At 43.4% G+C, this 22,195-nt stretch overlaps 1 protein-coding gene across 1 annotated transcript in view; it reads left to right on the top strand.

Annotated features, from left to right (window-relative positions):
- Nucleotides 1–19,535, top strand: part of MED4 (mediator complex subunit 4) — a 28,328-nt gene extending 8,793 nt beyond the window's left edge. The window contains exons 2-7 of the mRNA XM_050951437.1: nucleotides 7,835–7,901; nucleotides 11,989–12,159; nucleotides 12,896–12,953; nucleotides 16,132–16,218; nucleotides 17,119–17,250; nucleotides 18,756–19,535. Of these exons, the coding sequence (XP_050807394.1) occupies nucleotides 7,835–7,901; nucleotides 11,989–12,159; nucleotides 12,896–12,953; nucleotides 16,132–16,218; nucleotides 17,119–17,250; nucleotides 18,756–18,928 (688 nt within the window). The 3' untranslated portion in view covers nucleotides 18,929–19,535. The remainder of the gene's footprint in view (nucleotides 1–7,834; nucleotides 7,902–11,988; nucleotides 12,160–12,895; nucleotides 12,954–16,131; nucleotides 16,219–17,118; nucleotides 17,251–18,755) is intronic.
- The last annotated feature ends 2,660 nt before the right edge of the window (nucleotides 19,536–22,195 follow it).

The following is a 22,195-nucleotide window of genomic DNA, read 5'->3' as shown; positions in this document are numbered from 1 at the left end:
TTGTTAAACATGCTGCTGATTATTTTACCAGAAACATCCAGCTACCATCCAACTTTAGAGTTGCTGAATATGTTGGTCTTTTCTGATTTTTCTCTTTGAAAAGATGTACCATAGGAATGAGTGCAGATTTTGAATTTGCAGATAGTATTTTGTTTATGTATAGATAGATATAGATACACACACATACATATACATCTATTCTTTATTAAAAAAAATCAAGGTAAAATTGTTCATGTGGCTGCCTGGTTAAAAGGGCTGAACTCCTATGACTTGCACAATTTGTGCTGGGTTTCTATGAAACTTGGAACAGCAGCAGTGAAGGAAGAGAAATTAAATGGTCATCTTTGCAGCAGTGAAGTCTGGTATTGGAATATTAGATGAGAGCCAAAATGAACCGAAAACAACAAAAAAATCCCTCCATGTGAAAGCGCTACAGATCAGTAATGGAAGAGCTGATTTGGTTGGAAAGGGGTCTGTCTGGATTGGGAGACTTAGGCCTTGTCTACTCTGGCAAGTTTCTGTGCAGTAAAGCAGCTTTCTCCTCTGTAACTCCCAAGGTGTGCACACTGCCAAGCCACTTAGTGCATATAAACTGTGCAGTTGCAGCACTGTTAAAAGAATAAATAAATAAATAAAACCCACCCTGATGAGAGGCGTACAGCTTTCTGTGCCGGGGCTACAGTGCCCCAGTACCAGTGTAGATCCCTTGTTGATTACAGTGCTGCAATTGGCCTCTGGGAGGTGTCTCACAATGCCTGTTCTCTCCTCTCTGGTCATCGGTTTGAACTCTACTGTCCTGCCTTCAGGTGACCCAACTGTGAGTCCCACCCCTTAAATGCTTTGAGAATTTTGAAAGTCTCCTTCCTGTTTGCTCGGTGACACGTGCAGTGGTCTCAGCGCATTTTTCCAGATGACCATTCCTGCTCCATGCACCAGGTGTTCCCCCAGTTGGAGCAATGTCAGGCTGCTGGACCTCATCAGCATTTGTGGAGAGAAGGCTGTCCAGTCCCACCTGCGCTCCAGCCATAGGAATTATGATACCTAAGGACAGATTTCATGATGCATGACAGAAAGCGGCCATGATCAGGACACACTGCATTGCAGGGTCAAAGTGAAGGATCTGCAGAATGTTTACCGCAAGGCGTGGGAGGCAGACCGCTGCTCTGGGGCTGCACCCACGATCTGCCGGTTCTACAAAGAGCTGGACACAGTACTCAGTGGTGACCACACGTCCACTGCAAAGGCCACTGTGGATACTTTGGTGGCTCGTGTGCTAGTCAAGAGTGGACGGAGCCAGGAGGAGGAATTCTTGGATGAGGATGTGAACAGGGAGGGGGATCCAGAGGCAGAGGACTACTCGGAGGTCAGAGATGCTTACAGCCAGGAGCTCTTCTCTACCCCGGAGGAGGCCAGACAGTCTCAGTTGTTGGAGCTTCGCAAAGTACAAACAGGAAAGGAGGCCCCAGATAAGTGGTTTTGATTTTGGGAATTGCTGAAGCGAGTTGTTGGGGGCAGGAGGGTTGCAGAAAGCGGGTTTGTGTCTGTATGATGCACATACCACCACATACCACCACATACCTAGTCTGAGTGGCAGAACAGGGTGTTGACTGACTCCCATACTTCACGGGAATCTGCCTCAGAAATCTCCATGACACTCTCATGGAGATACTAGGCAATCCGCTGCTGCAAGTTCTTTGGCAGAGCTACTTTTTGTTTCTTTCTCCATTAAGGGTAACTTTCCCATGCCACGGTGCCATCATTGGGGGTGGGTGTGGGGAGACCATTGCTGCACACAGGCGAGCCACATAAGACCCAAGACAGAAACCATAGTCTTGGAGAAGACCCTCCCTTGATTCCCTGTTCACCTTCAGCAGTGAGATATCTTCCATAATGAACAAAGCCTGTGGAAAATGTGGGGACAGTAATGATTATAAGCTTCCCCCCCACCAATACAGTGCTGGTTCTCCCCAAGAGCCACCTGTCTAGTGTACAGTATGGTCCCAGAACACTGATTTCCCCTGCCCTTGTGGTTACTCACCATTTTGAGGATCTTGTGGCTCACATGTACTTGCCTGGGGTCAGCCAGTTAGTGACATGTATGTGAATAGTGGCTGCGTTTTAAATCACTGAATCAGTGGTCTGTGTGTTGCAGACAGTACTGCTTCTGTAAATTGTTGCATTTTGGCTTCACAAATACGACCTTGGGAGCCCAGCCTCCCTCTTAGTTATTGCCAGCTGAACAGCTGCGCAGAATTAGAAAGCAGCCATGAAGAACTAAAGAGGACTTTCTGTGTGATACCATGATGCACTCTGTGGCTGAAAAACAAGAATTGAAGGAGCGGCGGGACAGTGAGAAGAGGGACTGAAAGGAGAACGTGGCACGCCAGAATGAAGCCACAGAGTGGCTCTTAAATGTTATGGAGCGCCAAGCAGACATGATCCAGGCGATACTAGCTCTTCAAACTGAGCAGCTCTGCGCCCGCCCTCCTGCAGCCACTGTTGCAAAATTCTCCCATGTGCCCGCCAGACACGGCCAACACACTCTTATCAATCTCCTGGCTCCAGTCTGTACCCGCCGCATTCCACTCTTGCCTCATCACAGTCCAGCCCTGTGGACTCCCAGTACCTATTGCACTCAACACTCAACCTTCTGCAGTTTAGCCCTGCTGAAGTACAGTACCTGCTGCACTGTACTTGAAAGGACAAGGTTGCATATGATACTTGAACATACACAAATCTTTAACTGTCCCGGGATCCAACCTCCTCCTGGGGACACTGCCCTCCCACCCTGTGCCGATGTGTAATTTTTGTTTGTCTCTCTCCTCCAGTTGTTTTTTAATAAAATAATTGCTTTGGTTTGAAAGCAACGTTTATTCCATTAACTGAAAGCAAACAGAGCCCTGCAAAGCAACAGGCAATTTTCTTAAAGCTTCACTGTGCAATCACAGTCACCTCCTAGCATTACAAGCACTGCACTCCCGAGCATAGTAACAAATATTAGTGGCTTTCCGCTTCAGATTGCTGCCTGAAGGCATCCCAGATCCCTGTGGTCCAGTGCTGCATCCTTCTAATAGCCCTGGTCAAATTCAGCCTCCAGGCGCTGAGCCTCAGTGGTCCAGCCCCTGAGTGAAGCTTTCACCCTTCCCTTCACAAATATTATGATGCATACAGCACGTGGCTATAAGCATAGGAATATTTTCATCGGCCAGGTCCAACCTTCCATATAGGCAGCATCAGTGGGTCTTTAAATGGTCAAAAGCACACTCAACAGCCATTCTGCACTTGCTCAGCCTGTTGTTGAACCACTCCTTGCTGCTGTTGAGGTTCCTCGTGTATGGCTTCTTAAGCTACGGCATTAAAGGGTAGGCAGGGTCTCCCAGGATCAGAATGGGCATTTTGACTTCCCCTACAGTGATCTTCTGGCCCGGGAAGAAAGTCCCTGCTTGTAGCTCCTTGAACAGGCCAGTGTTCTGAAAGATGCATGTGTCATGCATCTTTCGGGACCCACCTCCATTAATGGCCATGAAATGTCCACGTTGATCCACAAGCGCTTGAAGAACCATAGAGAAATACCCTTTCCGATTAATGTACTCAGTGGCTAGGTGAACTGGTGCCAGAATTGGAATATGTGTGCCATCTATCCTCCCCCTTTCCCCTCCTGGCTGCCCACAGTTAGGGAAACCCATTTGTGCACAGCCATCCACAATGTCACACATGTTGCCCAGAATCATGGTCTTTCGGAGCAGGATGTGATTAATGGCTCTGCACACTTCTGTCAACACGAATCCAATGGTCGACTTACCCACTCCGAACTGGTTAGCGACCGATTGGTAGCAGTCTGGAGTAGCCAGCTTCCACAATGCAGTCGCCATGCACTTCTCAAACAACACAGCAACTCTCATTCTTGTGTTCTTGCGCTGCAGGGCTGGGGCAAGCTCATCACACAGTCCCATGAACGTGGCTTTCCTCATCCGAAAGTTCTGCAGCCGCTGCTTGTCATCCTAGGTGTGCATGATAATGTGATCCCACTAGTCAGTGCTTGTTACCTGAGCCCAAAAGCAGCATTCCACTGTGGTCAGCATGTTTGTGAATGCCACAAGCAATCTCTTGTCATAGCTACTATATGTGGTGAGATCAGTGTTGCACTCCTCTTGCCTTTGTAGTTTAAGGAGCACCTCCACTGCCACTTGTGATATGTTAGTAAGAGCGAGCAGCATATTGGTCAGCAATGCGGGATCCATTCCTGTAGATCGAAGAGGCAGAGTACACTGTACACAAACCATTGAAAGATGGCGCCAAATGCAGACAGAAGCACAGGGATTGCTGGGATGCGAAGCACTGCATCACAGGGCATTGGGACCTCCTCCACCTTCCCACAACTCTTAATGGCAGAAGAGGAAGAGATGCTCTGTGGGATAGCTGCCCAGAGTGCACTGCTCCCAATACCAATGCAAGTGACGCAAGTGTGAACATGCTATTTCGCAGGCAGCTGACAGTGTGAACACACAACAGCAGTTTCCCTTCTGCGCTCTCTGAGTGGTGACGTAACTCTGCCAGTGTAGACATACTCTTAGAGCTGAGACTCCATTACTCAATCCGGCTCAAATTGAACCCATGATGGTAGACTGGAATTAACTGCCATTTTGGCTATTTAGTGATCTGAGAAATTAATTGATGGCAGGTCAGTTCTTATTGAATTCATACCCATGTCTTGAAAACCACCATAACAATTGGCATGTGGCTTGGCAGACTTGGAGATGCTAAGAACTGAGAATCTTATCCAGAGTCCATGGAAATCAATGAAAAGTCTTTCATTGATTTAATTGGGCTTTGGATTTGACATGGTGTTTGTAAACACATTTCTTTACCTGTGTTACAATTTATGATTTTTAAGGTTGATGATGTCCCTTGGAACTCTTTCTGCTGGTGTCATACTTATGCCGAGAGGATGTCAGCCTGGCACCTTTCATAAATACAAATGTCACTTAAATAACAGAAAGTACTTTAGAAATTGTCTTATTCACATTCTTAAATTGAAAGCCCTGTGCCAAAGTTTTGAAGTCCAAATTTACATCGATCTTTCCTCATGTGTTTGTAAAATCTAATTAGTTTTTTTACTCAAAAATAAAGACTTTGATACTTTTAGGTTTTTCAAGGGGTTGTCTTAAATACTTAAGATAAAAATTAGGGCTGTCGCGTGATTAATCACACTTTTAAAGAATAATGGAATCCATTTATTTAAATATTTTTGGATGTTTTCTACATTTTCAAATATATTGATTTCAGTTACCACACAGAATACAAAGTGTACAGTGCTCACTTTATATTTGTTATTTTTGATTACAAATATTTGCACAGTAAAAAACAAAAGAAATAATATATTTCAGTTCACCTAATACAAGTACTGTAGTACAATCTCTTTACCATGAAAGTTGAACTTACAAATGTGGAATTATGTACAAAATAATAACTGCACTAAAAAATAAAACAATGTAAAACTGGAGTCCCCTCACTCCTTCTACTTGTTCAGCCAATCGGTCAGACAAACAAGTTTGTTTACATTTGCAGGAGATAATGCTGCCCGCATCTTGATTACAATGTCAGCTTGTCAAGGTTTTTTCCCCACTTTGAACTTTAGCGTCCAAAAAGTGGGGACCTGCATGATCACTTTTAAGCTTAATTACTAAGTTCTGAAAGCATGCTCCACACCTTGACCCTCTCAGACTTTGGAAGGCACTTCAGATTCTCAAACCTTGGGTCAAGTGCTGTAGCTATCTTTGGAAATCTCACATTGATACCTCATCTGCTTTTTGTCAAATCTGCAGTGAAAGTGTTCTTAAAATAAATAACATGTACTGCAGGGCCAGCTTCAGGCACCAGCTCAGCAAGCAGGTGCTTGGGGCTGCCAAGGGGAAGGGGTGGCAAGTCAGGCTCTTCGGCGGCAGGTCCCTCGGTCCCTCTCGGAGGGAAGGACCTGCCGCCGAATTGCTGCAGAAGAAAAAAGTGGCATGGTGGAGGTGCCGCCAATCGCAGTTGCAGCTTTTTTTTTTTTTTTTCACTGCTTGAGACAGCAAAAACCATGGAGCCGGCCCTGATGTACTCGGTCATCATCTGAGACTGCTATACTATAAAATATACGGCAGAATGCAGGTTAAATAGAGCAGGAGACATACAGTTCTCTCCCAAGGAGTTCAGTCACAAATTTAATTAACGCATTTTTTTTTTAAAGAGCATCATCAGCATGGAAGCATGTTCTCTGGAATGGTGGACGAAGCATGAAGGGGTATACGAATATTTAGCATATTTTGTACGTAAATACCTTGCAATGCCAGCTTCAAAAGTGTCATGCGAATGCCTGTTCTCACTTTCAGGTGACATTGTAAATAATTTCACTCATGATCTGGATGATGAGATGGATTGCACCCTCAGCAAGTTTGCAGATGACACTAAACTGGGAGGAGTGGTAGATACGCTGGAGGGTAGGGATAGGATACAGAGGGATCTAGACAAATTAGAAGATTGGGCCAAAAGAAATCTGTTGAGGTTCAACAAGGACAAGTGCAGAGTCCTGCACTTAGGATGGAAGAATCCCATGCACTGCTACAAGCTGGGACCGACTGACTAAGTGACAGTCCTACAGAAAAGGACCTGGGATTACAGTGAACGAGAAGCTGGATATGAGTCAACAGTGTGCCCTTGTTGCCAGGAAGGCTAATATTGGGCTGCATTAGTGAGCATTGCCAGCAGATCGCGGAAGTGATTATTTCCCTCTATTCGGTGCTAGTGAGGCCACATCTGGAGTATTGCATCCAGTTTTGGGCCTCCTGCTGCAGAAAGGATGTGAACAAATTGGAGAGAGTCCAGCAGAGGGCAATGAAAATGATAAGGGGGTTGGGGCACATGACTTATGAGGAGAGGCTGAGGGAACTAGGCTTATTTAGTCTTCAGAAAAGAAGAGTGATGGTGGATGTGATAGCAGCCTTCAACAACCTTAAGGGGGACTCCAAAGAAGAGGGAGCTAGGCTGTTCTCAGTGGTATCAGATGACAGAACAAGGAGTAATGGTCTCAAGTTGCAGTGGGGGCAGTCTAGCTTGGATATTAGGAAGAACTTTCACTGGGAGGGTGGTGAAGCACTGGAATGGGTTACCTAGGAAGGTGGTGGAATCTCCGTCCTTAGAGGTTTTTAAGTCCTGGCTTGACAAATCCCTGGCTGGGATGATTTAATTGGGGTTGGTCCTCCTGTAAGCAGGCGGTTGGACTAGGTGACCTCCTGAGGTCTTTTCCAACCCTAATCTTCTCTGAGTCTGTGAAGAAACAGGCAGCATTATGTCCCGTAAATGTGAACAAACTTGTTTGTCTGAGCAATTAGCTGAACAAGAAGTAGGAAAATCTACATTTGTAAGTTGCACTTTCACCATAAAGAGATTGCACTACAGTACTTGTATGAGATGAATTGAAAAATACTGTTTATCATTTTTATAGTGCAAATATTTGTATTAAAAATAATATAAAGTGAGCACTGTACATTTTTATTCTGTGTTGTAATTCAAATCAATATATTTGAAAATGTAGAAAAACATCCACAAATATTTAGTAAATTACAATTGGTATTCTATTGTTTAACAGTGCCATTAAAAGTGTGATTAATCGTGATTAATTTTTTTAATCAAGATTAATTTTTTTTAGTTAATTGCCTGAGTTAACTGTAATTAATCGGCAGCCCTAATAAAAATACAATGTCACTAGTATACTTTTGAAACTCATTGGGGACAATCTCACCTAATTTCTAAACAGTAGTTTAGAATATTGTTTACAATGCAAATTTCATTTCAGGGAACTGATTGAAATTTTGGCAATTTCGAGAAACCAGAAACTCCCACAACCAGGAGAGGAGAGCCAGGTAAACAACTTTTCTTAAATATTTCTCTAGGTAGTTAACCTCCATATTCAGCCTTTTTCTCCCTACGAGGCCTAGCATTCTGGCTAACTGTGTGGTATGAAATTTTTAGCAACACTAATATTTGAAAAGTTTAGTGGTGAGGGCCCAATCCTGCTTCCAGGGAAGTCAGTGACAGTGCCCCTTCCCTCTCCCACCCAGTGAGCCAAGGACTTTGCCCTGAGTTTGTAAATGCTAGTTGTGTTCAATAGGACTGAAATCCTATGAAATGTGAGAGCAGTGGTTTAACAGACTGTTCAGTATGTTGCGTTTCCAGGGTTTGATTCAGTCTCCTGCTGTGCTTGTAAGTACTTCAAGGGCTGAAGAGCAGCTTCTTGCTAACCCCTGTCCCAGTCCATGTACACTCCATAAACACTGCATGTGCCTTGAGCACTGGCGGCAAGCAGCATAAATATTCTGGATAAGGAGCTTATTAGATGGTTTGTCAAGTGCTGGTCTGTAGAGTTCTGAAGAAAATTGTAGCTAGACTATTTCCTTTTGTGATCCTTAGTCCTGATGATCTTCATTCACTCTTGGTCTGGCACTTCGTCAAAATCTCAGCCAGTTCTGTCCCTCTGCAGTTTGAGGGTGGATTTTTGTGTGTGATGGACTGTCCAATTATTTGATATCTTTATGGAAATAAACCCCTGGTACATAGAGGAAGGAGACTTAATTATACCTTTCCTGGCCACTTAAAACAGGCCACCTAAGGTAGCTGACAGTATCAGAAGATTTTTCTCGAAGGGGACATTGAGATTGAAAACAGCAAAGATTAAATATGTGAATACATGCAGTACTAGTTTCAGTAATTTACATACAATTAATCTTTCCCTTATTATCTACTGTAATTTATTCTGTCACAATAGCTTCCAGATCAAACTTTTACAAATCCAAAGGTGTATTTGTAATGGGAGATGCTATGAATCCAATTTGTGCTTTGAAAAATCAAGCTGTGTTCTCTAAGGATTGTACATCCTTGGTTGTAATAAAGATTTTGTAAGCAGAGTTTAACTGAAAATTGTGTAGATGTATGAAGCAGAATAAACTCCATTGCATTGGCTCTGTGGTGCTGAACAGAAGTAAAGACTTTATCAAAAGAGTAAACAGACACAGCTAGAGGACTCACAAAGAACATACCTTGACTAAAGGGATACTTCTGTATAGTTTGTGGATTACAGCTAAGATTTAGATGGAACCAATGGCCCTGCTGCGAACTGCCCTCACTACTATGTCTTGCAAAGTAACCCTTCTGAAAACGAAGGAAGGTGGCTCTGAGTTCCAGCATATTTAGTGAGAGGGCTAGTCATTTGAGGGCATAGTAACTTCTAGTTTGGTTGTAAATCTTTTTTAGTAGTGAGTTGATGGCTGTGCACTGCTGGAGTTGGTGCAAGCTTGGGCTGCTTGTGTTAACAGCCTATTGGTGGGCATTTAGCTTTGGACAGTCAGTGCCCATAGTATAAGGGAGCTTGGTTCCCACTCATAATCACACAACACAGTGGGTCATTCTTACCGTTCACCAGAAGCTTCCTACTTTCTTTGTTGGCAACAGAAATACTTAATCCAGAGGTCTCAAACACGCAGCCCGCAAAGTTATTTTCTGCGGCCCGTGATCTCCTCACAGGCCCCCCCCCCCCATCCTCCAGCATTTACCTAGAGTGGCTCTGGCCCAGCGTGCATCAGGGGCAGGGCAGGCTCCCTTCCTGACTGCCCTGCCCCCGCGCCGCTCCAGGAAGAGGAAAGAACCTGGGGGAAGAGAGGTGCAGGGGCATGTGTTGATGTTGCTTCAGGTACCGCCCCCAGCAGCTCCCATTGGCTGTGGTTCCCCGTTCCTGGCCAATGGGAGATGCTGGGGGCGGTGCCTGAAGCAACAGCAACACATGCCCCTGTGCCCTTGCTCCTCCACATTCCAGCTGCTTCCCAGAGCAGCACAGGGGGAGGGCGGGCAGGCAGGCAGGGAACCTGCCCTGCTCCCAGTGCACGCCGGGCCAGAGCCCGCCCCCCCGAGTCCCTCCTGCAGTCAAACCCCCTGCCCTGACCCCCCGCCGCACCCTGCACCCCGCCCCCTGCCACACCCCTCCTGCACACTAACCCACTGCCCTGAGCCCCATGCCACACCCTGACCCCCTTCCCTGAGCCCTCTGCTGCACCCCGTACCCCTCCTGCACCCCAGTCCCCTTCCCTTAGCTGCTTGCCGCACCCTGCACCTGAGTCCCGTCCTGAACCCCCGCTGCACCCCACACCCCTCCTGCACCCCAACCCCCTTCCCTGCACCCGACCCCCTGCCCTGAACCCACTGCCACACCCTGCACCTCTCCTTAACCCAAACCCACTACCCTGAGCCCCGCCGTACTCTTCCTGCACCTCGTTCCCCTGCTCCCCTGCCACACCCCTCACACCTCCTGCACCCCACACCAGCTTCCTGCCCTGAGCCCCCTGCTGCACCCCTGCTCCACCCCGACCCCTTGCCCTGACCCCCTGCCACACCCCTCATCCCTCCTGCACCACCCACCCCAACTCCCTGCCCTGAGCTCCTGCCACACCCCTCCTGCACCACCTGGGGTAGGGAAGGGGTGGAGATTTCGGGGAAGGGATTGGAATGGGGCAGGGAAGGGGTGGGAAGAGGCGCGGCAGGGGTGGTGCCTCATGGAAGGGGTGGGGTGGGGGTGAGGCTGAGGGCGATGCGTGCGGGAGGTGTCAGTGATGCGGCCCTCAGGCCATTGTACTAGTCCTCATGTTGCCCTCGTGGTCATTTGAGTTTGAGACCCCTGACTTAGTCAATCTAGAGTGGCACAAGGAATCAGAGGTCTAGATCTCAGCTTCTGAATCAGCAGAATTTGGAGTGCCACAGAGAGCACAGGAAGCTCTCCGTGGGAATAGACACAGTACTCACGCTGACTGAAGGAACACTGTTGATAAGCTCTGGAAGAGATGTGGGCTTGATGTAACATAAGTCAAGGACTCCCCTAGTCCACCCAAAAGAACCATTATTTTCAGTTGGCATTTCCTTGTACTTCTAAAATAAACCTTATGGTTTTGGGCCAAAAATAAATGTATTAAGTTTGCTAGCTTTGGTTTAGGAATCACTAATCTACATATGTGTGAAACCTACTAACAGTTGTGCTAGTAGTGATGAAATGAGCACGTTCCAGATCTGCAGAGATTTTACTGCTTAAAACACAGATTCCTCCACTTTTAAAAGTGATGCACTTGGCACAAACTGTTTCAGACTGCACTTCTACTTAATACACCTTTTTAAATCTAAATGTCTAGAATTATCAGCTTCACTGTGACTGGAGTGTACCTGTCATGTCAGTTTGCTAGAGGTAAAATATTTTTTCTAAGGAATGTAGTACATTTAGGGTGTTCTAGTTAATAGGTGATGAGCTAGTACATCCAGGGCTGCGTTTCATATATTCAGCAGTGGCATAATTAACAGTGCTGGGGCTGAAATGTTCATAACCAGTATTAAGAATTAATGATTTATTAGATGAATGAGGAAAATTGGCATCTTTCTTAGTACTCTTGTTTCCATGTTTTTGGCAGCAGTCGCATCAAGATAAGTCCATCAATTGCATGGGTTGTGGTGCCCTAATTTTGCTAAACTGAGAGCCAAATTGGTAGCTTCTCTGGAATCCAAGAAACACACATACTTTTCAGATCTGCATGTTCAGATTTAATATTGAAACTTGTATCTTCCTTGATAGATGAATGGAAAGTTCTTGTTTGCATTCCTCAATAAAATCCTCCAGCATACCAGCTTTGGTACAAATAAATATCTTATTAGATACTTGTTAGCACATGGCATACTTGACCTACCCTCAAGTTGCAACTTGGGCTATCTGAATTGTAGGTTATCTTCCCAAGTAGAAGAGTTGGAAACTTCATTTTATTTTAAAAATGTTTTGTTTTGGAGAATACAACAAAATCAGTGTGAATACCCCAAAACTGACTTCTGCTGTCCCTCCTACTATTGGATTCCTCCTCATAGTGCAGTTGTGGATTTTGTAATTAATCAAGCTAAATAAGTTACATAAATACTTTTATCGGACAGATCCTGGAGTTGCTCATTCAGAGAGATGGAGAGTTTCAGGAATTAATGAAACTGGCACTTGATCAGGGGAAAATTCATCATGAAATGCAGCTATTAGAAAAAGTAGTCGAAAAGAGGGACAGTGATATTCAGCAGCTACAAAAACAACTGAAAGAAGCAGAGCATATACTGGTAAGTCTATAGGTGAAGTGTTTTCTTTTGAGAGTTGCTGGTTGGGAGTGGTTGTGCATAACACGCAGTTCTGGAAAAAACAAAAATTTTAGTTTAAGAAGATTAAGTATATGAATTCTTCTTGAAAGCTTGGAAATTATGCTTTCAGTAGCCAGAGTTAATTAAAGTTACCTGCTTTTTGGAAAGGCTGTAATGGTAATTTTCATTCAACCTATATTGCTCTTCCTTCATAATAATTTTACACCCCACTCAGTCTGTTTTCACAATTTGAAAGATTTGTAGTGAAAATAACAGCTATTGTAAATAATAGGTGAAGTGTGGAAAATCAAACCACTGAAGATGGGTGCTGGTTAAATGAGGAAAGAATAAAAGGAGCAGATGAATTTTGGACTTCACATTTTGGCCTAATCCCTTGAGAAAATAGGCAACCCTTTGAGCAACTTGGACTAGTGAAAGCAATAGGAGCCCTTCCTGGATATCTGTGGGCATAACAACTGATAGAGGAGGGTAGTTATTTAATTTATCTGACATTCTAGAGGCATTACTGTGCTATTTGCTCGCATAGTAAGAAGAACCTTAAGACACTGTTATATTTTGAAAACATTCACTGTATAATAAGATGTTGATCTGATCTTTATTTTAGAGGTGGTTCTTAATAAGATAAGTGGACAAATTCACAGGGCCCCTTTGAGCCTAAGGTTACAAATTAATGAAGCATTTTTTCTTTAATAACTAGGCAACAGCTGTTTATCAAGCAAAGGAAAAACTAAAATCAATAGAAAAAGCAAGAAAGGGTGAGTATCAATAGTTTGTTACAATATTCTGAGGCTTTGAAAACGATATAGCTTTAAGTAATTTATCTAGAGTTCTATGTAAGCATGTAGGTTGATTTCTTTTAATTGTATCACATAATAGTTTAAGACTTAAAATCTGTGTAAAATGTTGCATGTGTGTAAGAGTTTTCCATTCAGTTTGGAACCTTTAAATCTTAGGCCATGTCTACATCTAAAATTTTGCAGCGCTGGTTGTTACAGCTGTATTAGTACAGCTGTATAGGGCCAGCGCTGCAGAGTGGCCACACTTACAGCAACCAGCGCTGCAAGTGGTGTTAGATGTGGCCACACTGCAGCGCTGTTGGGCGGCTTCAAGGGGTTTCGGGGAACGCGAGAGCAAACCGGGAAAGGAGACCAGCTTCGCCGCGGTTTGCTCTCGCGTTCCGCGAACCACCCTGCAAACCGCAGGAAAGGAGACCTGCTTGCTCGGGGGTTCGGGGAACGCGAGAGCAAACCGGGGAAGGAGACCAGCTTCGCCGCGGTTTGCTCTCGCGTTCCGCGAACCACCCTGCAAACCGCAGGGAAGGAGACCTGCTTGCTCGGGTTCGGGGAACGCGAGAGCAAACCGGGAAAGGAGACCAGCTTCGCCGCGGTTTGCTCTCGCGTTCTGCGAACCACCGTGCAAACCGCAGGGAAGGAGACCTGCTTGTTCGGGGAACGCGAGAGCAAACCGCGGCGAAGCTGGTCTCCTTCCCCGGTTTGCTCTCGCGTTCCCCGAACCGCCGAGCAAGCAGGTCTCCTTCCCTGCGGTTTGCAGGGTGGTTCGCGGAACGCGAGAGCAAACCGCGGCGAAGCTGGTCTCCTTCCCCGGTTTGCTCTCGCGTTCCCGGAACCACCCTGCAAACCGCAGGGAAGGAGACCTGCTTGCTCGGGGTTCGGGGAACGCGAGAGCAAGCCGGGGAAGGAGACCAGCTTGATTACCAGAGGCTTCCTCAGGTATGCTGGGATACCTGCTTATTCCACGGAGGTCAAGAAAAGCGCTGGTAAGTGTCTATACTTGATTACCAGCGCTGGATCACCAGCGCTGGATCCTCTACACCCGAGACAAAACGGGAGTACGGCCAGCGCTGCAAACAGGGAGTTGCAGCGCTGGTGGTGCCCTGCAGATGTGTACACCTCCTAAGTTGCAGCGCTGTAACTCCCTCACCAGCGCTGCAACTTTCTGATGTAGACAAGCCCTTAGAGGACTTTGAAAGGCTGGAGTTGAGTGGGGTTTTATTTTGGAAGGGGGTGGGTGTGTGTGGTGGAAACATTATATCATAGTTTTAAGGTATAGCTCCAAATACATTTCCACGTAGTATAAATTTCTGTGCTGGTTTTGCTTTAGTAGTAATGCATATGATTAGCTTAGTTTGTCACACAAGGCACTTCCCCTAATATGCTGGTCTACAGTTTGTATCCAGTCTTTTTTTGGAGGGGGAGGGGAGAGCATGGCGTTTTTTGTTTTTTTTTAAATAAATGTGAACAATATTACTTACTAAAATCTGTGTCTTGCCTCAGTACTTGCATAGTACTTGCAGTAAAACTGTAGTACTTGCACAGCTAAGCTAGTCATTTTTACAAAATAGGTGGGAAGGTATTTTATAGTTATTTATAATATCTTTATAGTTATGTGTGACTTTTTCATTTAAAATGATCTCAGGGCATTTCACAAATTATACATTGCTTGAAATGTAGTCACTTATGGAGTGGAGAGTGACTGCCATCTGGAACGTGTACACTGCATGATAGTAGGAGAAAAGGAGAGAGAAGTTTAATAAGTATACTAGGGGGCAAGTCCCTACTATAACAAAAAATGCTATGGCATCTTACAACCAGCTTCTGTATGGGTACTAAAAGTCTCCTATGAAAGATCCACCTAGCTCTTATACAGACTTTTTTAATCAGAAGATCTCAGTGTACTTTACAGAGTAGACTGCATGGAAATCAGTCTACCTCACAAGGCTGAAAAACTTAGCTGACTTTTGTGATATTTGAATCTGTAGTTTTGGAGTCAATATATTGCAAACCAGGTCCTTCTGTTAAGCTGTTTGTGACAGACTGACAGTATCCTGTAATGTCCTGGACAAACTTCCTGGAATTAAGATAAACTTTATTGAATTAGGTTAAACCTTACTGAGTTAGGTTTAATACCTTTGGGATCCATTGTATTAAAAACGCAACTGTGTGTGTTATTGTGGAATTGTATGTAGCTCCTCTAGGAGGAGGAGGGGGATGATAATGCAGTTCTTCAGCTTATCAGCCCTATGAAGCCACCCCTTGGAGAGGTGCACATATACTAGCTCAAACTGGATTCTCTGGGGACCAACAGACAAAGAAAGGGTTTTTGGATAAAGAGCCTCGTTTAAAATAGGCTTATAGCCTTCTTCCTGAGCCAGCAGATGGACATAACCTCTGCTGTATGGAGGGTCCCAGTCCTTAGGGATGGATTGAAAAGACTTAGCTGCTGAGGCCCCATAAGACAGTGTGCTTGTTCTGAGCTGAAGCCCTGATGAACTTGAAACCACAAGGAAACCCCTTGGGTTGGGTACTGAAGGACTGCTCCTATCAGAGCCCTTGTTAGGGTTGGGGTGATCTGGTAAGCTTATAGCCATGTGCGTAGGTTCTTTTATGGTTGTTAATGTTTTCTCTGTAGTACTTTTAACAAGAATACAATAGGCTTGCATAGGAAGAACTCTGTGATACCTTAAAACTGTGTGCAATTACTCTGTTAGTATCTGAAAAGAAAGCCAGCAGGCCAGCTTAGGCAACCTGTCTCTCTGCTGGGAATAATACAGTAAAGGCAGGGAACTGTTCATCCTGGACATACCCTGGTCAGAAGGGAGAGAGTTGAGTATCTCCACTCAAGAGGTGATCCACTCAAGAGGTGATGGCCAGAGGAGCATGAAGCCTTGAGTTGGTTGCCCTTGCTGGGCCATAGAGGGGAAATACAGGTGCAGTTGTCCTGAACTGTGACACTGTCCTCTGCAGTGCCTGCATATTGGGGATACCCTTGAGGTTCTGTTAAAATGTTACATCGTTGATCTCTATTTGGAATATCAAAGTGTTAAATAATCTAAAACTATCAAATCAGGCAATCTCTTGAGAGTATGCCAATCAGGGTGCATTTCCTTTGTTAACTTCTTTTCCTCTTTCACAGGTGCTATTTCATCTGAAGAAATAATTAAATATGCCCACAGGATTAGTGCCAGCAACGCTGTTTGTGCTCCTCTGACATGGGTACCAGGTAAATTTCATGTTTGACAAATAAACTATATGAGTTTGTTGTACTTTCATTGATGGCATGACATGGAAATGTCCTTTCATTTTAATATAGGTGCAATAATTAAACACCACCATTTAGTATTTGTGTCATGACAAATGGTATTTTGCTTGGATTTTATAAAGCTTTCCAATATTAAAAAAGTTTTTTTCCTCTTAAGATACTTATCTTATTTTTTTCCTAGTTGAATACCTTGGAGTAAAATGTTGTGGAAATTTTATACGTGGCTTTAAATAGCTACACAACTCACAGCTCCTGGACTCCATTAATAAGTTGGTACTATATGTCCTCCATTGAATCCTTGTTTTCTGTGGGGTCCAATTCAAGGTCTTGGTCCTAATTAAAGCCATTAATGGGTCAGAACCAGGTTATATTAAGGACTGTCTCTTCATTCACATTCCTCTGACACCACTGCACTTATCAGGGATTTGGAAACTATGTGAATAGAAATTATTGGGAGCCAGGGACAAGGAATGTTCAGTGATGGGTCCTAGCCTCCCTGCAGCAGATCCTTTCCCTGCCCTCCTGCAGCAGATCAGAATGTGTACTTAGCTAAAGAGCAAGGCGAAGAACTGTAATGAAGTCTTGCTAATAGTAGCAATGAGAACAGAGATATATTTTCTGCTACAGTGAGTTTTTTGTATACTTCTTTTTGCCAAGCTTGAATAAACAAAGATTGTAAATGGAGAATGTATTTGGGTTTAATTTCTCACAGAACAGGTGTGCTTCCCATTGCTGATATGAACAGTCAACACAGTTTTCTGTTAAAAAACATTGAAGAAAAAGACTAGCGCTAAATAGCTGGTAGTTATTTTGCAGATGTTAGCTTTGTTTTAATCATATAAAAAACTATTTGTTTTTAAGGGGACCCACGCAGGCCATATCCTACAGATTTGGAGATGAGGAGTGGCCTTTTGGGTCAGATGAACAACCCATCCACTAATGGAGTTAATGGACACTTGCCAGGGGATGCACTTGCAGCAGGCAGATTGCCAGGTAATGGAACTACTCAGATGTTTATGCAATGAATAAAAGAAATGCCATAATCATAGCAATTATGAATTTAATTCACCTCCAAAGTGTCCCTCAGTGTTGGCAAGACAGAACTAAAACAGCTACAAATTCTGGCTGACGCTGCAGTGGATTAGTTCCCTGGCAGTAAGGGATTATTAACAAAGTAAGCAGTTTGAAAAGCTGGCACGGTGATATAGAAGAGCAAGAGAAAATGTATTCTATTTGTCCCACTGCTAAATCAAATTGAGATAACTGGATCATTTTGGCAAACCAGTGGAAAAAATTTCACTCATGAAAGGAAAAATATGTAGGCTTTCAGCTTCCGATCCATTTCTAGTAAACTGATTATTTTAAAATCACACATTAAAATATGGAAAACTTTCAGAGCAAATTACTACTTTCTTAGCAGATAAAACAAATATATTGTCTTGAGTCATGGAAGGGAAGTTCAGATATGTATGAAGTCAGAAGACTTTTTCCCCTTCTTTAATTTGTAGTCTGTATCAATAGAATAACGAATGTGTTTAGAAGTTCCAGATCTAGAACTGGTGAACTAATATTTACCACTTAAGATAAATTCTTATTGACAAAACCAATTTAAATACTGTGGTGTTTTGAGTGTATGAATTAAGGATTAATTCCTTAATATTTGATTATTGAAATGGCCAGTAACAGTGATCTTACTTGGATTCGGTCATGATTGCTAAACTATATTCTGGTTTAAAAATACTACTAGTGAACCAAGAATACAGTGGAGTAGTTATGCTAGGTGATCGGTGGTTTTTACTTTTCCAGGAATTGACTAAAGAACAAAATGTCTATATTGAAGTTAAAAAGATCTTTTGGTTCCTGTCTGTCTAACCATTTGTAGTTATGAATAGTTTGTTTTCAAAAGTTAAGATTGTTACCGTGGGACACATCTAAAACCAATAGTATTATTGTAGCTGTTCTAAAGAAACTGTGTTTGTATAAATACTGGGCTGGAAACCAGAAATTCAGTTCTGCTTCTGGCTGTGAAGTCTTGGGCAAGTCACTTGGCCTGTGTTGTGAAAGGTGAAATGCAGGTGATAACATTCACTCATTTCTCAGCAGTCTTGTGAAGGTTAGTTAATGTTCGAACAGGCTGTGAAGCTATAAAGCACTGTACAAACATTATTTTGATATTTTTAAATTAGTGTGATCACAGAAGAGAAGGGTGGATTCTGTTCTCTCTATCAAAGTAATACCTCTGATGGAACAGGCCTTACAGTGTTAGAATGGCTCATTTATAAGAGACTTCAGCTGCCAACTAAACTGTTTCAGCTAACTTGTTTAAAAATTCAAGAATGAGGATTGGGAGAATAGTTTGGCGCTGAAAACAAAACTTTTGAAAATGTTTTTAACAGGACATGCAGCTGTGCCTGTTTTCAGATGCATGGGCTTCTCCATTTAAAAGGCAGATATTCAGCTAATGATTATGCTACCAAAGCATTGTATTTATTTTTCAGATGTGCTTGCTCCTCAATATCCCTGGCAATCAAGTGATATCTCAATGAACATGCTACCTCCTAATCATAGCAATGACTTTATGCTGGAGCCTCCAGGGCACAATAAAGAAAATGAAGATGATGTAGAAGTTATGTCAACAGACTCCTCAAGCAGCAGTAGTGACTCAGATTAAGTACCGAAAAGGGACAACATCCCAACCAAATAGACTTTTATTTCCCCTGGTGAAGGCAGGTTGGACACTGTTCATCAAAAGCTGCAATAACAGCCCGATACATTGGCCTCACTGTGCAGTGAAAAGACACAGCCTGTTTAGATCTAGAATGGTGATTTTAAAATGGTGAACTCTTCGTTGCTCTAGCTATTATCCACAAGATGCTCAATTAAAACAAGCAAAAATTAGTGATAAGTTTCTGCTGGGGAGAGCGTTGCCAGCTTTCCAGTGATTGTTTTTTGTAAACTGTATATTTTTTTACTATGCATTAGACAAAATAAGTTTCTGGAAAAGAAACTGTAAGGGGAATCCCCTTGGATGTTTGTTAATAACTTCACTCTTTTGATAATAGCCTTTCTATTAAGGCACAAAAAATGTGTACAGCTGTGTAGATTTTAAAAGTTGGCTGCTTTGTTAGCTACTGCCAAAGCTCAAGTGTTTGATCATCTTATGTGTTATGAGAACAAAAATGTGATGTGACCATAAGCTGTTATATAAAAATATTTTTGTAATTATTGTAATATATAGTGAATTTGTTGTTACAAATAAAAAACTCAACTTTGATGTACTTTTACTTTTCAATTTGCAGAATTTAATTTTGGACTGACTAACTTCTCTGCCTACCATGTCTCCACAGTAGGAAACCCCCGTGCAGTTGTTACCACAGACCAAGTAGTTTCTGCAGTTTCCATTCACCCTCACTCATGGTTTTCTAAAGTTTTGACTAAATCTGCCCTATTCTGCATATTCCTGTTAGAATTCCCCTTTGCTCAGTCACTCCTCCCCAATATTTAGGCATCTCAAAACATTTCAGGGCTGAAAACTGATACTCCCCAGACCCTAGTCTGAGTGACTTAGACTACTCACTATGAAATATGATGTAATTTTGACAATGATCATTTTAAGCATATTTGTAATCCACTTTCCTCTTCCCTCATTCAATTTTACAATAGGCACTAGGGAAATAGGAAGGTAAAGTAAAGCAATGGTAGAGGTGCAAAAAATAAGCCAAGAAGTACAAAATTTTCTTTTACTGGCATGAGTGTATTAAATGAAAGTCATTCTTAAAGTATTTAGGTACAATTTAAAAAAAGTTTCCTCTTCTTCATTCTCTGTCACGAATATAACTTCATCATCTGATTCTCAGACTCAAATCACTAATTTCATGAGGAAAGCCAGCCCTGGTAGAGGTTTTCACTTATTCCTCCCACCTGAGCCTGCAGGGTGCTCTAATGTCTTGATTATTAAGTTATTTGCTGCTTGTATTCCAGAGACTGAACATCTTGCTTTTAGAATGCTCTCAGCAGCTGATGTATTGTGGGAGGGAAGTAGAAGTGACTTTGAAGCCCAAACAACTCCTTGCCCAGAAAGAGGTACCTATTTCTCTATTTCAACATCCTGACTACAATTTCCCTGCCTTCAGCTGCCCAGGTTTAATTTTCTTGATACTTATGTCAGTCCTTTCTAGTTTTCCAAAACATTCTCCAGGGAAAATAGCACAGACAAGACTTTAAAGGCTTGCTTGAAGAGGTGTGAAGCTGAGAATGGGAAAAAGACGCAGGGAGCAACCAGGACAAACATACTTAGGATATATCTTCACTGCACATTTAGGCTGAGCTCTTAACATGAGTTTTAGCCTACCCCACCCCCTGTTTAAAGGTGATTTCAGCCAATGATAGCTGACTTGGCTGGGAGTGTAGATTAGAGCCTCAGCTCCGCTTTAACTCAGGCTGAATCTGCCCACTTCTCAGTGAAGATGCAGGCTAAATCACTCGAGTGCTGACAGTCCTCCAGTGCCCTTCCTGTAATTCTCCCTGAAGGACAAACAAGTTCTCCATTTGCAATGTTGTTGTAGCTGTCTGTCCCAAGATATTAGACAAGGTGGGTAAAGTAGTATCTTTTATTGAACCAACTTCTCTTGGTGAGAGAGAAGCTTATGGGCAACACAGAGCTCATCTTCAGGTCTGGGAAAATCAGGCCACGTCTACACTAGAGATTTTACAGTGGCACCACTGTACCGATTCAGCTGCACTGCTGTAAGATCTCTAATGTAGCCGCTCTATGCTGATGGGAGAGAGCTCTCCCGTTGACATAAACCACCTCCAATAACTGGCAGTAGCTGTGTCAGTGAGAGAGCATCTCCCACCAACATAGTGCTGTCCACACCAGTTCTTCTGTCAGTGTAACTTATGTTGCTTGGGAGGGTGGTTTTTTTTCACACCGCTGAGTGACAAGTTATACTGACAAAAGTACTAGTGTAGACATAGCCTCAGAGTCTCACAGCTAAATACAAGATCAAACAGATAGTTTAGAATAGTAGTTAGCAAGGTGAATGGTCCCTTAGCACATATTCTAACTCCTTATGCTAAACCAGTGGGTCTCAAACTTTTTTACTGGCAACCCCTTTCACACAGCAAGCTTTTGAGTGCGACCCCCCTAATAAACACACTTTTAAATATATTTAACACCATTATAAATGCTGGAGGCAAAGCGGGGTTTGGGGTGGAGGTTGACAGCTTGCAACCCCCCCATGTAATAACTTCATGACCCCCAGTTTGAGAACCCCTGCACTAAACTGTTTAATCTTGTGTTTACCTGTGAGTACTTTTCCCAGACCTGAAGAAGAGCTCTGTAGCTTGAAATCTTGTCTCGCCCACCAACACAAGTTGGTCCAATAAAAGAGATTACCTGATCCACCTTGTCTCTCAAATTCTCCCACCCTTTGGGAAAGAATCCTAGAGCATCTCAGCACAGAGAACCAGGGAATATGTCCCCAGACACACGAGTGAATGCAGAAACAGTGAGTGCATTTATCCAGGTACAGTTTTGCAGTGGGGAATGCTCACAGCAGAGGTAGGCTAACCTGAGTGCTGATCACCTGAGCTAACTTAGCAGTGAAGACATACCCTTTGGTGGCATATAGGAGGGGGAAATGAGAGTAGAGACATAAGCCGGGGACTATTAAATAAAGGCCTTCTAAGTGAGGATAGAAGCATAAACTTGTCATATAGTGTTGCATGTAACCTGGATAGTGTATCACATTCCTTGAGCAGAAAATCCTAATAATTTATTGATGGGAACATGCCCAGAAATTACACTACCCACTACTTCCAAATCATCTAGTAAACAATGGCTATAACAGGTCTCTGGAAATAATATTGCTGACCTTTTCAGACTTCTTCCCAGAGAGCTAACTTCACCTATGGTAGGCTGTCTGGGCCAGAATCT

This window comes from Gopherus flavomarginatus, chromosome 1 (genome assembly GCF_025201925.1).
Source record: "Gopherus flavomarginatus isolate rGopFla2 chromosome 1, rGopFla2.mat.asm, whole genome shotgun sequence".
Classification (NCBI taxonomy): Eukaryota; Metazoa; Chordata; order Testudines; family Testudinidae; genus Gopherus; species Gopherus flavomarginatus.
Note: the sequence above shows the minus strand (reverse complement) of the source record. Positions and strands in the feature narration are given on the sequence as shown.